Below are 21,120 nucleotides of genomic sequence, written 5' to 3'. Positions count from 1 at the left end.
TCGAACTAACCAGGCAAATTTGGTTCATACATGGTCGGATTTCATATAAACATGTAGGATTTCATTATATTTTGGACACACATCAACTAAAAGCGGTGCTTATAATTAATTTATGTAATCTATGATCGCCGGCGCCTGTTCCCCGTGTCCGGCCATGATCCCTGAGAACTAAAGCTTCGCCTCGAGTTCTGCCCCATCGCTCTCAAGCTACGCCTCCGCAGCTTCCACCTTCAGAGCCACGGGAAGTGAAGTTGTCTGCTTCTACATTGCCACCAAGCGGCTAATTGGCCGACAATGTTGAGCCCACCAAGCTTGGCTAAAATGGGAGGGGAGGAGCGTTGGCCTTCTTGGGACCCAAGCAACGGCGACCTACCGTGCTCTACTCTTCCTCGTGGCCGGCGGTGCCCGCGGACGTGTCTGCTTCGTGGTCGGGGCGCAGGGGCATGGCGTTGGCGGAGCCGGAGATATCCTCCGCCTCTTCGTCGGTCTTTCCCCACACCTCGTTCGCCGCCTCGTCGAACTCCTTGTAGGTGGTCTCCAGTTCCTTTTTATGCTAGAAGTACCACCAGCGGGCGAGGCAGATCTCATGGGCGGAGTGGTAGGACTCAAGCAGCGCTGCCTGCTCCGCTAGGTTCGTGTCCGGCGCGATGGCCCTAGCGGCGGCGAGCTTCTCCTCCGGCTGTTGGTGCTCTTGGAGGAGCTAGGGGTCGTAGGCGATGTCGGCATGTGCCTCCCGGAATTGCTCCTCCAGCTTGTCCCGCACCATGTCCATGTAGTGGGCACATGCCTCGACGATGGTGGCGTCGACGAGGAGCGTGGCACCGACTCATCACCGCCCATGTCATTCATTGGGATCGTCCTTCGGTTGTCTACCGACCAGCCAGCCGGCAGCTCCTTCTGCTTCGCCGTTAGCCCGTCCAATAGAGCATTGGAGCGCAACAAAGCAATGGTGGGAGTGGTGCAGAGAGGAGAAAGGGATCGGAGGTGGATGACAGCGGCTATGACCAAGGCATTAGTTTGTATAGCAATTGTGGGCGATAGAGGGACGAACATGTGGTGTCGGAGTAGCCGCCTCGGCAACTGCGTGTCATTAATGTGGGCGATAGATGGATGGACAGATGGCCGTCATGTCGTTTGAACATGGAACAGTTGCCTGCACCGGGAAGAGGCGCAAATGGCGATGTCTCGGCCGGCATGCCGCCTTGATGCCGATGCTAGTGAGAGGTTGTATCTGCTCTGGTCGGGCACGAATGCGACACTGACGCTCTGCAGCGGCGCTGGCCGTTCTCGGTGGGAAGCGCGTGCGGTCAGGGAGGGGATTTGGGTGGGCCAGGGTGGTCAGACGTGGGCGTGGCAGCGGTCCGGACACCCGCAAAGCCCCCCCCTTCCCCACGTTTGTCTCCGTTTTGCGGGAGAGAACATGGGTGGACCGCTCGGCAGACAGTTACAGGCCTGTGTTGGATAGCAGAACACAACCGGACAACGCGGTCCGAACGTATGCAGACGTTTTGAGGATCGGTGTTGGAGATGCCCTTACGGAAAAAAATTGATGCACCTTGTATACAAACTGAACACTTTGAGACAAAGTATCAGGGTTACGAACAGAAGCCTAGGACTTCATAGAGAACTCATTTTTTTACAACATTTCGCATTCAAACTTTTTCTATTTTTGTTATACATAGTGAAAAGTCTCATGATCAAATTTGGGGCTATTCTGGGTTGATTTGCTATTCTTAAAGCATTAATTGATTTTCTGACCATTAAAAAGAAAAAACACTCCTTGATTTAAAATAACATGCAGTTGATTTTAGAAAAGGATGAAACTTGGCATGGTGTCATTATATGACCCTGATAGGATGTGGTAAAAATTTGAAAGTATTATGAGAAAAACTGAATGCACTTCGTGTACAAACCGAACATTCTCTGTCGGGGTATCAGGGTTTTAAACAGTAAGTGTGGAATTGATATAGAACACAATTTCTTTTGCATTTTACTCTTCAAACTTTTTTTATATTTAACACACACCACTCATAGTCAAAGGAGACTTTCTACAGAAATAACTAGTCACAAAATGCGCACATTCTTCCTTTTCCCACCTTCTACAAAATCTTAAAAGACTTTCCGCGGGATGGCTAAACCAAAAGCGTTGCTTGTTGAAGACTTCCCGTGTATACAAATAGAAGCAAAACGTCTCTCGTTGTCTAAAGAAAATAAAGAAATGGGAGAAGGATAGAAGAAATGTAAGGATTACACGGTCTTATATTATGGATGGAACGGAGGGAGTACAACACAATATTTCGTATATTTCGTGACAAGGACCTCTTCTTTTAGATCAAGAAAGACCTCTTCCAATTTGTTGGCGCTAATCATATACAGTAGTAAAATAATATGAGCAGCCTCGTGCAGCAAAGGAAAGCTGCGGTAGGCCATAGGCGACGTACGGCAGCGCTAATACTCAAGTTGACAACGCCATGTGGAACATGTCAAACACGCGTCCATGAAATCCTACCAAGAAGTTCAACATCAAGCAAAATGGAGAGACTATATATAGCTTCCATACCGTTCTGGTTTTCCTCACATCCATCGCTGCGATATTCCTTCATTCCCTTCTAGCAGCTAGCTTGCAAATTAATTCTAGCTTTCTCCATCTGAACGTGCAGTGGTGCACATGGCGGCTTCCTCTCGCTTCCCGTTAGCTGCTCGCTGCAGCCTCTTGCTCACGGCAGCACTGGTCCTAGCGCTGAGCCTTGGAGCCCACGGTCATGCAGGTGCCGATGCCGGTGCCGGGTTAAGCTCGTCCTTCTACGACGACTCGTGCCCCGGAGCGGGCGACATTGTCCGGCGCGTCATCCAGAAAGCCCGCGTCGCCGACGCGCGCATCCCGGCCAGCCTCATCCGTCTTCACTTCCACGATTGCTTTGTTCAGGGCTGTGACGGCTCGCTTTTGTTGGACAACGACCTCCCGGCGATTATGACCGAGAAGGAGGTCCCTGCCAATGACAGGTCAGCACGCGGGTTCAAGGTGGTCGACGACATCAAGCGTGCACTGGAGAACGCATGCCCCGGCATCGTGTCTTGCGCCGACATCCTTGCCCTCGCCTCCGAGATTTCCGTCGAGCTGGCTGGAGGGCCGCGCTGGAGTGTGCCGTTGGGCCGCCGTGATGGCACGACCACCAACATCGAGAGCGCCAACAATCTCCCGAGCCCCTTCGACTCTCTGGAGACGCTCCAGGAGAAGTTCAAAAACTTGGGCCTCGACGACACCGACCTTGTCGCCCTCCAAGGAGCACACACCTTTGGGCGGGCGCAATGCCAGTTCACGCAGCGGAACTGCAGCGCCGGGCAGGACGACGAGACGCTCGTGAATCTCGACACAGTCACCCCTGACGTCTTCGACAACAAGTATTACGGCAACCTCTTGCGTGGCCGCGCCCCTCTCCCTTCCGACCAGGTAATGTTGTCTGATCCCGTTGCCGCCGCGACCACCGCACGGATCGTTCGCAGGTTCTCCGGAAGCCAGAAGGACTTCTTCAAGAATTTCGCGGCCTCGATGGTCAAAATGGGGAACATAAGCCCGTTGACCGGAAGGGCCGGAGAGATTAGGAACAACTGTAGGAGGGTGAACAGAAAACCCTATTGACGAATGAGATTGATGTTATGAGTTGTGAACTCGTTGTCTTTGTGTAAATCATTCTTTTAATTCATTCCAACTGTAAAGTGTTCCCTTATTATTTTGTTTTGGATACAAGTGTAAATGTTCAGTATGTGATTTTCACAAACCAATATTTGTATATCAAATGACTTGTCTTCGATAAACATATTCGTATCGCTTTACCACTGCTACAAAATGGCATGTCATGGGACTATATATCTATGTATTTTGAATTTATGACATTGCCTTATCAAAATTTTCATGGTTTTATATCTACTAGCAAAAGAGCCCGTGCGTTGCAACGGGAGAGAAAACATAACACACGCTCTTAACTCAACAACCATCACTCAAGACCATAATAGGTTCATCTCCTTTATTTTTGTGAGGCATCATATTTGTGTTGCCGCTTATCCTCCTTCTCACCCTCGCCGGCGATGCCCTCGATGTTCACACAAAATAACAAAAAACATGTGTTGAATATGGTTAATCCTAAGGCGTCTCTCTCTCCCTCTCTCCTCCCTCTCCCTCTCTCTCTCCCTCTCTCTCTCTCTCGCTCGCTTTCTCTCACTCTCGCGATGAGAAATCTGTTGTTTTCCCCTGCGACATTTTTCAGAGGTATGCATGTGTAGTTATCGATGTTTTTTTTCCGTATATGGTTATAGTGGGGTGTTTATTTGCAGTTCGGATCGCCGCCGGTATGAAAAAAATCCGAATCTTGCGCTATAAATTATAAGTTTGCTTCCATAACAATATTTTAAAGATATTTAAAAGGTAAAATTAACATCATATTTAGATTGCACATATTTTTCTAATAAAATTTCATATATAATATGTTAAAATCGAAGTTACAGTTTAAAAGACATAGATAATTTAGAAAATCATTTGGTTTGACTCAAATATATTCCGAAATGATATTTAAAAATACTTAACAGGTAAAAATAATCTCATATTCATATTCTACATATTTTTCTAATCAAATTTCATATATAACATGTTTAAATCGGAGTAACGGTTTAAAAGATATGGATGGTTTTAAAAAGCATTTGTTTGACTTAAATATGATCCACAGATGAATTACCTAAAACATCAGGGGGGGTTTTTCAAAAAATGTAAAATAACAGTTCGGGTGTGACTTAAATCCGTACGGCGGGTTGATTTTAAGAAAAGATAGGGACTTTTGTGTAAAATATGAAAATAACGATTCGTATTAACTTAAAACAGGACTGCGGGTTGAATTCTCTGAAATAGAGGGACTTTTCTAAAAAAATGCCATGGCGGACGAAATAAACCCAATTTACTTTATTATTAGGTAAAGATTTGGAATAACCTATTAACAAATTGACAGGAAGGAGGCAAGTTTTTGTGTCTCCGATTTCAAGATTTTCCGGACTCTGAAAAATAAAAGAAAATTACAGTAATGAATAACGCTGGAGACAACACAACTGGCAAAGTAGGCCCCTAGAGGAGCCACGTTGGCCCACACCCCCTCCTTCTGGCCCGTGGTGTGTGTGCATGGGCCCATGCACCGCCTCCCTACCATCCTTCTAAATGTGTAGTAGTCCTTCAGGATTTTCCGGACTTTGAAAAATAAAAGAAAAATACATTAATGAATAACATTGGAGACAACACACTAGCCAAAGGAGGGCTAGAGGGGAGCCACGTGGGCCCACATCCCCTCCTTCTTGCCTGTGGGGTGTGTGCATGGGCCTGTGCACCGCCTCCCTACCCTCGTTTTCAATGTGTAGTAGTGCACATGGCCGCTTCCTCTTGTGTTGTTAGCTTCTCATGACAACATCCTGCTCATGGCAACACTAGTCCTAGCGCCGTGTCACGGAACTCATAGTCATGGCAGTGTCCATGCCGACTTGAGCTCATCCTTCTATGATGACTAGTGCCCTGGCGTGCATGACATTGTCGATGCATTATCCAGAACGCCTGCCTCGTCGACATGCGAATCATATGTCTCGACTTCCATGAATACTTTGTCAAGGGCTTTGATGGCTCGCATTGGTTGGTCAAAGACCTCTTGATGATCAAAATTGAAAAGCAGGTCCATGCATTCCCTTGGCATTGAGGTGGCCGATATCACCAAACGCACGCTAGAGAATGCATTCCCCTGGCATTGTGTCTTGCGCCAACATCCAAGCCGTGGTCACCCCAGTCTCCGTTGAGCTGGCTCGAGGACTCTCTGGAGAAGCCATAGGAGTAGTTCAGAAACTTGGACCCCAATGACACTAACCTCGTCGCCCTCCAAGGAACCCACACGATTGGGTGGGTGCAGTCCCGGCTCACTCAGCGGAACTGCGGCGGCATGTAGGGCAAACAATGTCGGTGAACCTTGACACAACATCTTTGGCATCAAGTACTACGACAAACTCTTGTGCGGCCGCGCCCCATTCCCTCTGGACCAGATAATGCCATCTAACCTCACTGCTGCGGTGACCCTCACACCAATTGTTCACATGTTCCCCAATAGCGACAAGGACTTCTTCAAGAATTTCGCTACCTCGATGATTGAAATGGCGAACATAAGCCCTCTGACAGGAAGAGGTTGGGAGATTAGAACAACTATTGGAGGGTGGGTAGAAAACCCTATTGATAAACGAGATTGCTATTACGACTTGTGAACTCATGATGCTTGTGTAAATCATTGTTTTGATTCATATTCTATATCTAAGTAGCTAGCCCCCGCTAACCTACTGCATGTATATGTGTGTTTTTTGATACACATATTCACTGTGCTTTGAAACCATTCAGTTTATTGTCGACGCATTGGAGAGTGTGCAAAAGGGATATGGTGGCTTGCCACTACATTTAACAGGCATAGTGTAGAAGGTAGGGGGTGGGCGTGTTCGATAAGTAGAGTGTCGAACACAAAACAAATCACTCAAAAAGCCAAAGTGACAATTGTGTGTTTGGATGGTTGCAAATATATAAAGAAGAATCAAATGAAAGTAAATGAGTGCAACAAGTGACTCAGTAAGTATTTGCATTGATTTTTTTTATTGCTTGATTTTTCTCATGTGGATAGAGCCTAAGCTTATATGTTGTAAAGACATTGGCTCACATATACATGGGATTAAAGCCTTAGCATGCATCCATAAATACTAAGAATAATTACAACAAATTCTAATCATTGCCTTAAGATCTCGGGTTTGTATTTAACTCTCATGCTATAATCTAGTATAATAAGTTGACACTTGACTTATTATAATCAGTTGTTGAATGATGCACCCAAGAATAATTTCTGAAGATGACGGACAAAAAGTCACCCACAAGATTATAGTACCGAGGCCCCCACAAAAACAATTACAAAGTCAGAACCTTGAACATGGGCATGAGCAACAAAGAGAATGGCATTTTCAAGGATTTGTGGAGGAAACTTCCTCGTTGATGTTAGTTATATATCACCCTGTAGGGGAACGTTGCAGAAAACAAAAATTTTCCTACGGTTTCACCAAGATCCATCTATGAGTTCATCTAGCAACGAGTGATGAGATGCATCTACATACCTTTGTAGATCGCGAGCGGAAGCGTTCAAAGAACGCGGATGAGGTAGTCGAACACGACGTGATCCAAATCACCGGAGATCCTAGCACCGAACGGACGGCACCTCCGCGTTCAACACACGTACGGAACAGCCACGTCTCCTTCTTCTTGATCCAGCAAGGGGGAAGGAGAGGTTGAGGGAGATGGCACCAGCAGCAGCACGACGGCGTGGTGATGATGGAGCTGCAGTACTCCGTCAGGGCTTCCCCAAGCGCTATGGAGGAGGAGGAGGTGTTGGAGAGGGAGAAGGAGGCAACCAAAGGCGTGTTCTGAAAGCCCTCCTTCCCCCACTATATATAGGAGGGCCAAGGGGGGGGTGCCGGCCCTAGGAGATCCAATCTCCTAGGGAGTGCGGCCAAGGGGGAGGAATCCCTCCTCCCCAAGGCACCTAGGAGGTGCCTTCCCCTCCTAGGACTCTTCCTCCTTGAAACCCTAGGCGCATGGGCCTCTTGGGGCTGGTGCCTTTGGCCCATGTAGGCCAAGGCGCACCCCCTACAGCCCATGTGGCCCTCCGGGACAGGTGGCCCCACCCGGTGGGCCCCCGGGACCCTTCCGGTGGTCCCGGTACAATACCGATAACCCCGAAACTTGTCCCGATGGCCGAAACAGTACTTCCTATATATAATTCTTTACCTCCGGACCATTCCGGAACTCCTCGTGACGTCCGGGATCTCATCCGGGACTCCGAACAACATTCGGGTTACTGCATATACATATCCCTACAACCCTAGCGTCACCGAACCTTAAGTGTGTAGACCCTACGGGTTCGGGAGACATGTAGACATGACCGAGATCGCTCTCCGGTCAATAACCAACAGCGGGATCTGGATACCCATGTTGGCTCCCACATGCTCCTCGATGATCTCATCGGATGAACCACGATGTCGAGGATTCAAACAACCCCGTATACAATTCCCTTTGTCAATCGGTATGTTACTTGCTCGAGATCCGATCGTCGGTATCCCAATACCTCGTTTAATCTCGTTACCAGCAAGTCACTTTACTTGTACCGTAATGCATGATCCCGTGATCAAACACTTGGTCACTTTGAGCTCATTATGATGATGCATTACTGAGTGGGCCCAGTGATACCTCTCCGTCATACGGAGTGACAAATCCCCGTCTTGATCCATGTCAACCCAACAGACACTTTCGGAGATACCCGTAGTATACCTTTATAGTCACCCAGTTACGTTGTGACGTTTGGCACACCCAAAGCACTCCTACGGTATCCGGGAGTTACACGATCTCATGGTCTAAGGAAAAGATACTTGACATTGGAAAACTCTAGCAAACGAACTATACGATCTTGTGCTATGTTTAGGATTGGGTCTTGTCCATCACATCATTCTCCTAATGATGTGATCCCGTTATCAATGACATCCAATGTCCATAGTCAGGAAACCATGACTATCTGTTGATCAACGAGCTAGTCAACTAGAGGCTTACTAGGGACATGTTGGTGTCTATTATTCACACATGTATTACGATTTCCGGATAATACAGTTATAGCATGAATAAAGACAATTATCATGAACAAAGAAATATAATAATAATACTTTTATTATTGCCTCTAGGGCATATTTCCAACAGTCTCCCACTTGCACTAGAGTCAATAATCTAGTTACATTGTGATGAATCGAACACCCATGGAATTCTGGTGTTGATCATGCTTTGCTCTAGGGAGAGGTTTAGTCAACGGATCTGCTACATTCAGGTCCGTATGTACTTTACAAATCTCTATGTCTCCATCTTGAACATTTTCACGAATGGAGTTGAAGCGACGCTTGATGTGCCTTGTCTTCTTGTGAAACCTGGGCTCCTTTGCGAGAGCAATAGCTCCAGTGTTGTCACAGAAGAGCTTGATCGGCCCCGACGCATTGGGTATGACTCCTAGGTCGGTGATGAACTCCTTCACCCAAATTGCTTCATGCGCTGCCTCCGAGGCTGCCATGTACTCCGCTTCACATGTAGATCCCGCCACGACGCTCTGCTTGCAACTGCACCAGCTTACTGCCCCACCATTCAAAATATACACGTATCCGGTTTGTGACTTTGAGTCATCCAGATCTGTGTCGAAGCTAGCGTCGACGTAACCCTTTACGACGAGCTCTTCGTCGCCTCCATAAACGAGAAAAATTTCCTTAGTCCTTTTCAGGTACTTCAGGATATTCTTGACCGCTGTCCAGTGTTCCTTGCCGGGATTACTTTGGTACCTTCCTACCAAACTTACGACAAGGTTTACATCAGGTCTGGTACACAGCATGGCATACATAATAGAACCTATGGCTGAGGCATAGGGGATGACACTCATTTCTTCTATATCTTCTGCCGTGGTCGGACATTGAGCTGAGCTCAATTTCACACCTTGTAACATAGGCAAGAACCCCTTCTTAGAATGATCCATATTGAATTTCTTCAATATCTTATCAAGGTATGTGCTTTGTGAAAGACCTATGAGGCGTCTTGATCTATCTCTGTAGATCTTGATGCCTAATATATAAGCAGCTTCTCCAAGGTCCTTCATTGAAAAACTTTTATTCAAGTAGGCCTTAATGCTGTCCAAGAGTTCTATATCATTTCCCATCAAAAGTATGTCATCTACATATAATATGAGAAATGCTACAGAGCTCCCACTCACTTTCTTGTAAACGCAGGCTTCTTCATAAGTCTGCGTAAACCCAAACGCTTTGATCATCTCATCAAAGCGAATGTTCCAACTCCGAGATGCTTGCACCAGCCCATAAATCGAGCGTTGGAGCTTGCACACCTTGTCAGCATTCTTAGAATCGACAAAACCTTCCGGTTGCATCATATACAATTCTTCCTTAAGGAAACCATTAAGGAATGCCGTTTTAACGTCCATCTACCATATCTCATAATCATAAAATGCGGCAATTGCTAACATGATTCGGACGGACTTCAGCTTTGCTACCGGTGAGAAAGTCTCATCGTAGTCAACCCCTTGAACTTGTCGATAACCCTTAGCGACAAGCCGAGCTTTATAGATGGTCACATTTCCATCCGCGTCTGTCTTCTTCTTAAAGATCCATTTATTTTCTATGGCTCGCCGTTCAACGGGCAAGTCAGTCAAAGTCCATACTTCGTTTTCATACATGGATCCTATCTCGGATTTCATGGCTTCTAGCCATTTGTCGGAATCCGGGCCCGCCATCGCTTCTTCATAGTTCGAAGGTTCACCGTTGTCTAACAACATGATTTCCAAGACAGGGTTGCCGTACCACTCTAGTGTGGAACGTGTCCTTGTGGACCTTCGAATTTCAGTAGGAGCTTGATCAGAAGTATCTTGATCATCATCAATAACTTCCTCTCTAGTCGGTGCAGGCGCCTCACGAACATTTTCTTGAGCTGCGCCATTTTCCGGTTCAAGAGGTAATACTTCATCAAGTTCTACTTTCCTCCCACTTACTTCTTTCGAGAGAAACTCTTTCTCTAGAAAGGATCCATTCTTGGCAACAAAGATCTTGCCTTCGGATCTGAGGTAGAAGATATACCCAATAGTTTCTTTAGGGTATCCTATGAAGACGCATTTTTCCGATTTGGGTTCGAGCTTTTCAGGTTGAAGTTTCCTGACATAAGCATCGCATCCCCAAACTTTTAGAAACGATAGATTAGGTTTCTTCCCAAACCATAATTCAAACGGTGTCGTCTCAACGGATTTCGACGGTGCCCTATTTAAAGTGAATGCGTCAGTCTCTAAAGCATAGCCCCAAAAAGATAGTGGTAAATCGGCAAGAGACATCATAGATCGCACCATATCTAATAGAGTGCGATTACGACGTTCGGACACACCATTACGCTGAGGTGTTCCAGGCGGCGTGAGTTGTGAAACTATTCCACATTTTCTTAAGTGTGTACCAAACTCGTGACTCAAGTATTCTCCTCCACGATCTGATCGTAGAAACTTGATTTTCCTGTCACGTTGATTCTCAACTTCACTCTGAAATTCCTTGAACTTTTCAAAGGTCTCAGACTTGTGTTTCATTAAGTAGACATACCCATATCTACTCAAGTCATCAGTGAGGGTGAGAACACAACGATAGCCACCGCGAGCCTCAACACTCATTGGACCGCACACATCAGTATGTATGATTTCCAACAAGTTGGTTGCTCGCTCCATTGTTCCTGAGAACGGAGTCTTGGTCATTTTACCCATGAGGCATGGTTCGCACGTGTCAAATGATTCATAATCAAGAGACTCTAAAAGTCCATCAGCATGGAGCTTCTTCATGCGTTTGACACCTATGTGACCAAGGTGGCAGTGCCACAAGTATGTGGGACTATCATTATCAATCTTACATCTTTTGATACTTACACTATGAATATGTGTAGCATTACGCTCGAGATTCATAAAGAATAAACCATTCACCATCGGAGCATGACCATAAAACATATATCTAATATAAATAGAACAACCATTATTCTCGGATTTAAATGAGTAGCCATCTCGAATTAAACGAGATCCTGATACAATGTTCATGCTCAAACTTGGCATTAAATAACAATTATTGAGGTTCAAAACTAATCCCGTAGGTAAATGTAGAGGTAGCGTGCCGACGGCGATCACATCGACCTTGGAACCATTCCCGACGCGCATCGTCACCTCGTCCTTCGCCATTCTCCGTTTATTCCGCAGCTCCTGCTGTGAGTTACAAATGTGAGCAACCGCACCGGTATCAAATACCCAGGAGCTACTACGAGTACTGGTAAGGTACACATCAATTACATGTATATCACATATACCTTTCGTTTTGCCGGCCTTCTTGTCCGCTAAGTATTTGGGGCAGTTCCGCTTCCAGTGACCACTTTCCTTGCAATAAAAGCACTCAGTCTCGGGCTTGGGTCCATTCTTTGGCTTCTTCCCGGCAGCTTGCTTGTCGGGCGCGGCAACTCCCTTGCCGTCCTTCTTGAAGTTCTTTTTACCCTTGCCCTTCTTGAACTTAGTGGTTTTATTGACCATCAACACTTGATGTTCCTTCTTGACTTCTACCTCTGCTGATTTCAGCATAGCAAATACTTCAGGAATGGTCTTTTCCATCCCCTGCATATTGAAGTTCATCACAAAGCTCTTGTAGCTCGGTGGAAGCGACTAGAGGATTCTGTCAATGACCGCGTCATCCGGGAGATTAACTCCCAGTTGAGTCAAGCGGTTATGTAACCCAGACATAGTGAGTATGTGCTCACTGACAGAACTATTTTCCTCCATCTTACAGCTGAAGAATTTGTCGGAGACTTCATATCTCTCGACCCGGGCATGAGCTTGAAAAACCATTTTCAGCTCTTCGAACATCTCATATGCTCCATGTCTCTCAAAACGCTTTTGGAGCCCCGGCTCTAAGCTGTAAAGCATGCCGCACTGAACGAGGGAGTAGTCATCGGTATGTGCCTGCCAAGCGTTCATAACGTCTTGTTCTGCAGGGAGAACAGGTGCATCACCTAGCGGTGCTTGTAGGACATAATCTTTCTTGGCAGCTATGAGGATGATCCTCAGGTTCCGGACCCAGTCCGTGTAGTTGCTGCCATCGTCTTTCAGCTTGGTTTTCTCTAGGAACGCATTGAAGTTGAGGACTACGTTGGCCATTTGATCTACAAGACATTTTGTAAAGATTTTAGACTAAGTTTATGATAATTAAGTTCATCTAATCAGATTATAATGAACTACCACTTAGATAGACATCCCTCTTCTAGTCATCTAAGTATAACATGATCCGAGTTGGCTAGGCCGTGTCCGATCATCATGTGAGACGGACTAGTCAACGTCGGTGAACATCTTCATGTTGATCGTATCTTCTATACGACTCATGCTCGACCTTTCGGTCTTCTGTGTTCCGAGGCCATGTCTATGCACATGCTAGGCTCGTCAAGTCAACCTAAGTGTATTGCGTGTGTAAATCTGTCTTACACCCGTTGTATGTGAACGTAAGGATCTATCACACCCGATCATCACGTGGTGCTTCGAAACGACGAACTTTAGCAACGGTGCACAGTTAGGGAGAACACTTTCTTGAAATTATTATGAGGGATCATCTTATTTACTACCGTCGTTCTAAGCAAACAAGATGCAAAACATGATAAACATCACATGCAATCAAATAATAATAGTGACATGATATGGCCAATATCACATAGCTCCTTTGATCTCCATCTTGGGGCTCCATGATCATCTTGTCACCGTCATACTCATCGACATGTAAGTTGTGATTCCTATTACAATAGCATGAACATCTCATACATCACATATAGATCATTCATCATTCATCACAACTTTGGCCATATCATATCACAAAGCACTTGTTGCAAAAACAAGTTAGACGTCCTCTAATTGTTGTTGCAAGTTTTACGTGGCTGAAGTAGGGTTCTAGCAAGAACGTTTTCTTACCTACGTGAAAGCCACAACGTGATTTGTCAACTTCTATTTACCCTTCACAAGGACCCTTTTCATCGAATCCGCTCCAACTAAAGTAGGAGAGACAGACACCTGCCAGCCACCTTATGCAACTTGTGCATGTTAGTCGGTGGAACCGGTCTCACGTAAGCGTACGTGTAAGGTTGGTCCAGGCCGCTTCATCCCACAATACCATTGAAGCAAGATAAGACTAGTAGCGGCAAGAAAGTTGACAACATCTACGCCCACAACAAATTGTGTTCTACTCGCGCAAGAAGAACTACGCATAGACCTAGCTCATGATGCCACTGTAGGGGAACGTTGCAGAAAACAAAATTTTTCCTACGGTTTCACCAAGATCCATCTATGAGTTCATCTAGCAACGAGTGATGAGATGCATCTACATACCTTTGTAGATCGCGAGCGGAAGCGTTCAAAGAACGGGGATGAGGTAGTCGAACACGACGTGATCCAAATCACCGGAGATCCTAACACCGAACGGACGGCACCTCCGCGTTCAACACACGTACGGAACAGCCACGTCTCCTTCTTCTTGATCCAGCAAGGGGGAAGGAGAGGTTGAGGGAGATGGCACCAGCAGCAGCACGACGGCGTGGTGATGATGGAGCTGCAGTACTCCGTCAGGGCTTCGCCAAGCGCTATGGAGGAGGAGGAGGTGTTGGAGAGGGAGAAGGAGGCAACCAAAGGCGTGTTCTGAAAGCCCTCCTTCCCCCACTATATATAGGAGGGCCAAGGGGGGGGGGTGCCGGCCCTAGGAGATCCAATCTCCTAGGGGGTGCGGCCAAGGGGGAGGAATCCCTCCTCCCCAAGGCACCTAGGAGGTGCCTTCCCCTCCTAGGACTCTTCCTCCTTGAAACCCTAGGCGCATGGGCCTCTTGGGGCTGGTGCCCTTGGCCCATGTAGGCCAAGGCGCACCCCCTACAGCCCATGTGGCCCTCCGGGACAGGTGGCCCCACCCGGTGGGCCCCCGGGACCCTTCCGGTGGTCCCGGTACAATACCGATAACCCCGAAACTTGTCCCGATGGCCGAAACAGTACTTCCTATATATAATTCTTTACCTCCGGACCATTCCGGAACTCCTCGTGACGTCCGGGATCTCATACGGGACTCCGAACAACATTCGGGTTACTGCATATACATATCCCTACAACCCTAGCGTCACCGAACCTTAAGTGTGTAGACCCTACGGGTTCGGGAGACATGTAGACATGACCGAGATCGCTCTCCGGTCAATAACCAACAGCGGGATCTGGATACCCATGTTGGCTCCCACATGCTCCTCGATGATCTCATCGGATGAACCACGATGTCGAGGATTCAAACAACCCCGTATACAATTCTCTTTGTCAATCGGTATGTTACTTGCTCGAGATCCGATCGTCGGTATCCCAATACCTCGTTTAATCTCGTTACCAGCAAGTCACTTTACTCGTACCGTAATGCATGATCCCGTGATCAAACACTTGGTCACTTTGAGCTCATTATGATGATGCATTACTGAGTGGGCCCAGTGATACCTCTCCGTCATACGGAGTGACAAATCCCCGTCTTGATCCATGTCAACCCAACAGACACTTTCGGAGATACCCGTAGTATACCTTTATAGTCACCCAGTTACGTTGTGACGTTTGGCACACCCAAAGCACTCCTACGGTATCCGGGAGTTACACGATCTCATGGTCTAAGGAAAAGATACTTGACATTGGAAAACTCTAGCAAACGAACTATACGATCTTGTGCTATGTTTAGGATTGGGTCTTGTCCATCACATCATTCTCCTAATGATGTGATCCCGTTATCAATGACATCCAATGTCCATAGTCAGGAAACCATGACTATCTGTTGATCAATGAGCTAGTCAACTAGAGGCTTACTAGGGACATGTTGGTGTCTATTATTCACACGTGTATTACGATTTCCGGATAATACAGTTATAGCATGAATAAAGACAATTATCATGAACAAAGAAATATAATAATAATACTTTTATTATTGCCTCTAGGGCATATTTCCAACACACCCATCATGGGCGATGTGATCTAGGGGAAGAAACCAAATCCACGAGACAAGCGTCCCGACATGTACTGAGAATCGACTCAACACCACCGGCTAATACTGGAGACACGACTATCTACCGTTCGCAGATGAACATGAGAAGAGGCACCCAAAGCAAACAACAACAAACGAACATCTAATCGAACAACTAAGGGGTTAATTCTTTTAACACACCAATTAATTGAGCAACTATATATTGCCTATTCCTCCAACTCAAGATGTCCCACACCCTTCTTTGACTCTAAACATGTCCCACACCCTTCCTTCACTCAATGCTCTCCTTACACATGCGCAATACCCCCAAGTTATGCTCCCTTCTTATCTTCACAGTTCCTAGCTCCCTTTGATACAACATCATGAAACAAACACAGATATCAACTCCTTAGATACATGGCCCCGCCATCATCCAAGATAGATCAGTGCTATTTCCAAACACACATTAATCAACTAATCGACTAGTTAAAAAGTTTGAAGGTCAACTACATCTCTTATGATCAAAATGTAGTGCCCTAGACACATATTAATAAGATTTCAAATGGTCACCCTCACTATTCTTCTAACATTTTGAGTTTTTGTTTGTTTGGACAAAAAGTACACAATACGTTCAAGATTGTGTGGAAGAATTCTAATCCGTGTGGCACTCTCACATCAGGATGGCTTGAATGACATAACATGTACCATTGCGGTAGAGAACGTGTATTCTTTGTTGAACAATAACTCTTTTCACCGCGGCCTGCACGCTAGGAAATCTTTTTTCATTGAGTGATCACTTGGTGGGGGAGGATCCCCTCATGAATGCATTACTCAAAGAGCAGGTAGGCAGTGTTAATTACATAAGTTTACACAACGAGAGGGGAGATAAAGGCGCCAATACATAGTGGCCTCTATACTAACGTGGTCCCTAAACCCGAAAAATCCAAAGAGAATAGTCTGAAATGATGTTTCTAAGAGTGTCGAACGCAAAGAGGTGCTCATTGCAGAAAACATGGGCATTGCAAGAGTCCCAGATTTTTTACAAGATGGCAAGGGCAATGGTGGGCCAGTTGTTGATGTTGAGGCCAACCGGGTGTTCCAAATGTGATTAGTCACAGTAGGAGTAGTGAGGCCGAGGAGCAGCCAAGACTTGCATAAGCTAATCTTTTTTCTTTGAGAAACACAATACAGACGCAGACACTTACGAACACGTACATACACATATCTTTATGACCGCGCGCATGCATCCTTACCCCTATGAACACTGGCGGAGCTTCAGCAAGGCTCAATGGGGTGCGTACATGCAGAGCAGGAACGCAACAGCCTCACTGAAACATTCGTTCTGTAGTTCCTCGATAAAAGCACTCAACAGAGGAGCTCAGTGTCCGGCAACTGCCCACCACCATGGTCGAATGTCTTGGCTTATTTTGTGCTCTCCGGCCCGCCCAACTTCTCTTTTGTAGCTCCCCCACTACCTATGAGCACGTCAAAGAGACCGAGTGGGGATCTTGAGATTGTATCTTAAAACCTATCAATAGACAATTATGATCCACATGAACAAAAAAATCGAGGGGTGATTCACATGAACAAATGACTCTTTTTTCTTAGGGAGAAAAACGGCCCAAGCAAATACTACTAGCAATACTAGACGCGTATGTAACTAAAAAAACGCAAACCTGGGCCTTCCATACACGCTTCAAAAAAAGTCAAAATCGTGCTACCGCCAATTGGGTTGGGTTGGGTTTGGGGGAGGGCCACACATCACAAGAGGCGCGCAAACGCATGATCGAGACCAGGACTCCGAGCGCAACACAGCTCGCGCGTCCTTTAAGATCAGGACCCGCCACCGCCGCCGCTCCCTGCCTCCGGCGCCCCCCCCCCCTCCTCCTCTCAAACCCTAGCCCGCCTCCCTACCCCTCCTTCAGTAGTAGAGCACATGGACAACTGCTATACGACACATAGGGTGTGTTTGGTAGAGTGCATGGAGAGTATATGAGCTCAAGAGTTTCCTCCTCGACCACTTTTGGGTGTTTGGTAGCCTGCATGGGTCTCCTCGACATGCACGAGCTCAGCCCAAATACGCTCTTAGCATGCACGAAGAGAGAACACCCCAACAGCCGTTCACTGGTCAGCATGCATGAGCAAAGCGAGCCACAACGTGTTTCAGAAAATGTTCAGAATTTCTAAAAGATAATTTAATCTTCAGAATACCAAAAGTTTTTCAAATTTTTGAAAAATCTCCAGATTTTCAAAATATGTTAAAATTTTCAAAAAATGTTCTGATTTTCAAATTTTGGTAAGATTTTCAAAAAAAGTTCCAATTTTCAAAAAAATTAAAAAGATTAAACTTTCAAAAAAATTTAAAAATAGAATTTCAAAAAATGTATACATTTTCAAAAATGTTGTTTTTTCATGTTTCAAAAAGTTGTTCACATTTTTTAAATGTTTTGTTCACTTATTTGAAAATACCGGTTGCTACAGTACCAACTGACATGTCTAAACAAATGCAAGCTGCCAAACAGAGTCCGAGCTTAGCATGTCTCAGCACATACACCGCAACCAAACAACAGCAAATGCGTGCATTCAGCATGTCTACACTGATCATGTATCAGAGGGGAACAACCATGCTAGGTTGGCAATGCTACCAAACACACCCTAACGCGCTGCAAAGGAAACGAGCCCCCCCTCCCCCCCCCCCCCCCCGCTCTCCCCTTCGCGCCCTTCTGGGCAGGCCCATCTGCGGCCAGGATGCCGCCTGTTTTTTGTTCTTCTTTTCCTTTTTCTTTTTTTCTTTCTTCAATAATTTAGGATATCAAAAGGTTCTATATTTCAAAAAGTTGCTAATTTTGAATCAAACAATCATGAATTCAAAAAAATATTCATGGTTTCAAGAAGATGCTCGGGAATTCAAAAAATGTTCACGAATTTGTAAAAAATGTTCACAAATTTAGAAAATGTTCATGAATTTTAGAAAAATGTTCATGATTTCTAAAAATGTATTGATTTCAAAAATGTTCATGAATTCAAAAAAAATCTAAAACAATTTCATGATTTCAAAAAAATGTTCGTGAGTTTTAAAAAATGTTCATGATTTAAGAGAATGTTCAAGAATTTGTAAAATCAAAACCGTGATTTCGACAAAAATATTCACGTATTTAAAAAATGTTCATCATTTGAAAAATATCACGAATTTAAATGATTTTCGCAAATTGAAAAACAAGAATAAAAATGAAAATAGAGAAAATAAAAAACAAAAATAAAGCAGTAAAGGGGTAAAAAAGAAAAAGGAAAATGAAAAAAGGAAAGAAAGAAAAAAAGAAAAAAACAGGAGAAAACGGTTCCCTTCCCAAAACCGGTTGGGGTGAACCCCGAAATGGGCCGGCCCATAGAAATAGTAGCGCGTGAGGGGGTATGCGCTATGTCGCTTGCCAGCGACCTATGCGCTCTATAGAAAGGGTCGTGCACATCGCTTCCTCTTGGATGCCATTAGCTGCTCACAACAGCCTCTTGCTCATGGCAAAACTAGTTCTAGCGCCGAGTCACGGAACCCATAGTCATGGTGATGTCTATGCCAGGCTGAGCTCACCCTTCTATGATGACTGGTGCCCTAGTGTGTGTGACATTGTCGATGCATTATCTAGAACACCCGCCTCGCCGATGTGCGCATCCCAGCCATCCTCATCTGTCTCCACTTCCATGAATACTTTGTCAAGGGCTTTGATGGCTCACTTCAGCTGGACAAAGACCTCCTGATGATCGGAATTGAAAAGCAGGTCCATGTCAATGACAGATTGATCTGTGGGTTTGAGGTGGACAATATCACCAAGCGCACGCTGGAGAAACTTGGGTTGGGTTTGGGGAGGGCCACGCGTCACGAGCGGCGCGCGTGACAGCAAACGCGCGATCGAGGCCAGGACTCCGAGCACAACACAGCTCGCGCGTCCTTTTAAGATCGGGACCCGCCGCCGCCACCTCTCTCTGCCTCCGGCGCGCCCCCCTCCTCCTCGCCTCAAACCCTAGCCCGCCCATGGCGTCGCCGCCGGCAGGCTCTTCCTCCTTCTACTCAGGCGAGGGCGAGCCTGCCTCCTTCCCGAACCCGTGGTTCGAATGGGAGGGAACCGGCCACCGCCTCCTCTGCCCCTACCACTCGCCGCCACCGCCGCAAACCCTAGCCCATGGCGTCGCCGCCGCCCCCCTCCTGGCCCCTGCCCCCTCACCCACCACGCCTCCGCCCGTCGCGTCGCCTCCTCCGCCTCCGCCTCCGCCTCCTCAGCCCGCGCCCGGCTTCGCCTTCTGCCCGACCGACCGCGAGCTCGTCTCCTTCTACCTCCGCCCAAGAATCTCCGGCCAGCCGCTCCCGGACGCCGCCAAGCAGTTCTTCCACGAGGCAGACGTGTACGCCACGGACCCGGCTTCCCTCGTCGCCGGCCGCCTGCCGGGCCCGGCGAGGGCTCAGGGGGAGAGCAAGAACTGGTACTTCTTCAGCCTCGTGAAGCCCAGGAGCGCCCAGGACAGCCGCAAGTGCCGGATCGTCGGAGGGGGCAAGGGCACATGGAAGCAAGAGCGAGGGAACGGCGTCGTCGGCGCCGAGGGCCGCGCCGTCGGGCGCCTGGAGAGGTTCACGTACACGCCCAACCCCAAGGAGGACAAGAAGCCGCCGGAGTGGCTCATGACGGAGTTCAGCGTCGACCAGCACGACGACGGCGGCCAGCCGAGGCCGGTTCTTTGCCTCTGCAAGATCTACCAGAGCCCGCGCTTCCTCAAGTCCTCCTCCAAGAACTCCGCGTCCGCGCGCAAGAGGAAGTCCGCCGCGGACGAATCACCCGCCGTCAAGCGGCAGCTCCTGTTTCCGGTGCCCCCTCCCCCACCAATTCCGTTGCTGCCCGTCCTGTTTCCCCCGCCCCCTCCTCCCGCACCAAATCTGTCGGCCGAAGACGACGTCTGGGCGCACATTGGTGCGGACCCGGAATTGAACTTTAGCTTGGAAGAGTTCACCGCTCCCTGGCCCTGCTCAATGACGGCAGCGGCGCCGTCTCTGCTAGGATCCGGCCATGGAAGTCAGTGCGCTTAACAGAGTTCCTACATACAGCGGCCATCTCTGAAGATGTTCCTCTCCTCTACTTGTTCAGTTACCCAGGGGCTGATAGTGACTCCTCTCAACGGCTGAGATCTCACCAACCGCTTTGATTAAGTCGCTCTAGTTAAACTAGTCATTACCTTTACTGCTATTATGGTTATTGTTTGCTAAAATCAAACCCTGGCCATTATACTCTACAGCGTATACTCCATGACAATATATATATCATTGCTCAATTTTGGGAGCAATGTGATTCTTAAGTTTGATTTGATGCTATGTTGTGTTGTGCAATGTGATTCTTAAGTTTGATTTGATGCTATCTTGTGTTGCACAAATGTGATTCTTAATTTCTGCAGTAGATAATGTGGTTCTTAAGTTTGATTTGA

At 46.9% G+C, this 21,120-nt stretch overlaps 1 protein-coding gene and 1 pseudogene across 1 annotated transcript; both read left to right on the top strand.

Moving 5' to 3' along the window:
- The first annotated feature begins 2,640 nt into the window (after positions 1-2,640).
- Positions 2,641-3,805, top strand: LOC125548954 (peroxidase 2 pseudogene; annotated as a pseudogene).
- Positions 3,806-19,526: 15,721 nt separating this feature from the next.
- LOC125529320 (uncharacterized) lies at positions 19,527-21,120 on the top strand. Its single transcript, XM_048693733.2, has one exon. The coding sequence runs from the start codon at positions 19,685-19,687 to the stop codon at positions 20,726-20,728; it is 1,044 nt and encodes a 347-aa protein (XP_048549690.2). The 5' UTR covers positions 19,527-19,684; the 3' UTR covers positions 20,729-21,120.

This window comes from Triticum urartu, chromosome 3A, assembly GCF_056163025.1.
Source record: "Triticum urartu cultivar PI428250 chromosome 3A, HENAU_Tu73, whole genome shotgun sequence".
In the NCBI taxonomy this organism is placed as follows: domain Eukaryota; kingdom Viridiplantae; phylum Streptophyta; class Magnoliopsida; order Poales; family Poaceae; genus Triticum; species Triticum urartu.
The sequence above is the reverse complement of the archived record's forward strand: the minus strand, read 5'-3'. Positions and strand labels throughout refer to the sequence as shown.

Bases quoted from the DNA above. Each gene is read 5' to 3' on its own strand.
- LOC125529320 (XM_048693733.2), top strand. From the start codon at position 19,685: ATGGCGTCGCCGCCGGCAGGCTCTTCCTCCTTCTACTCAGGCGAGGGC.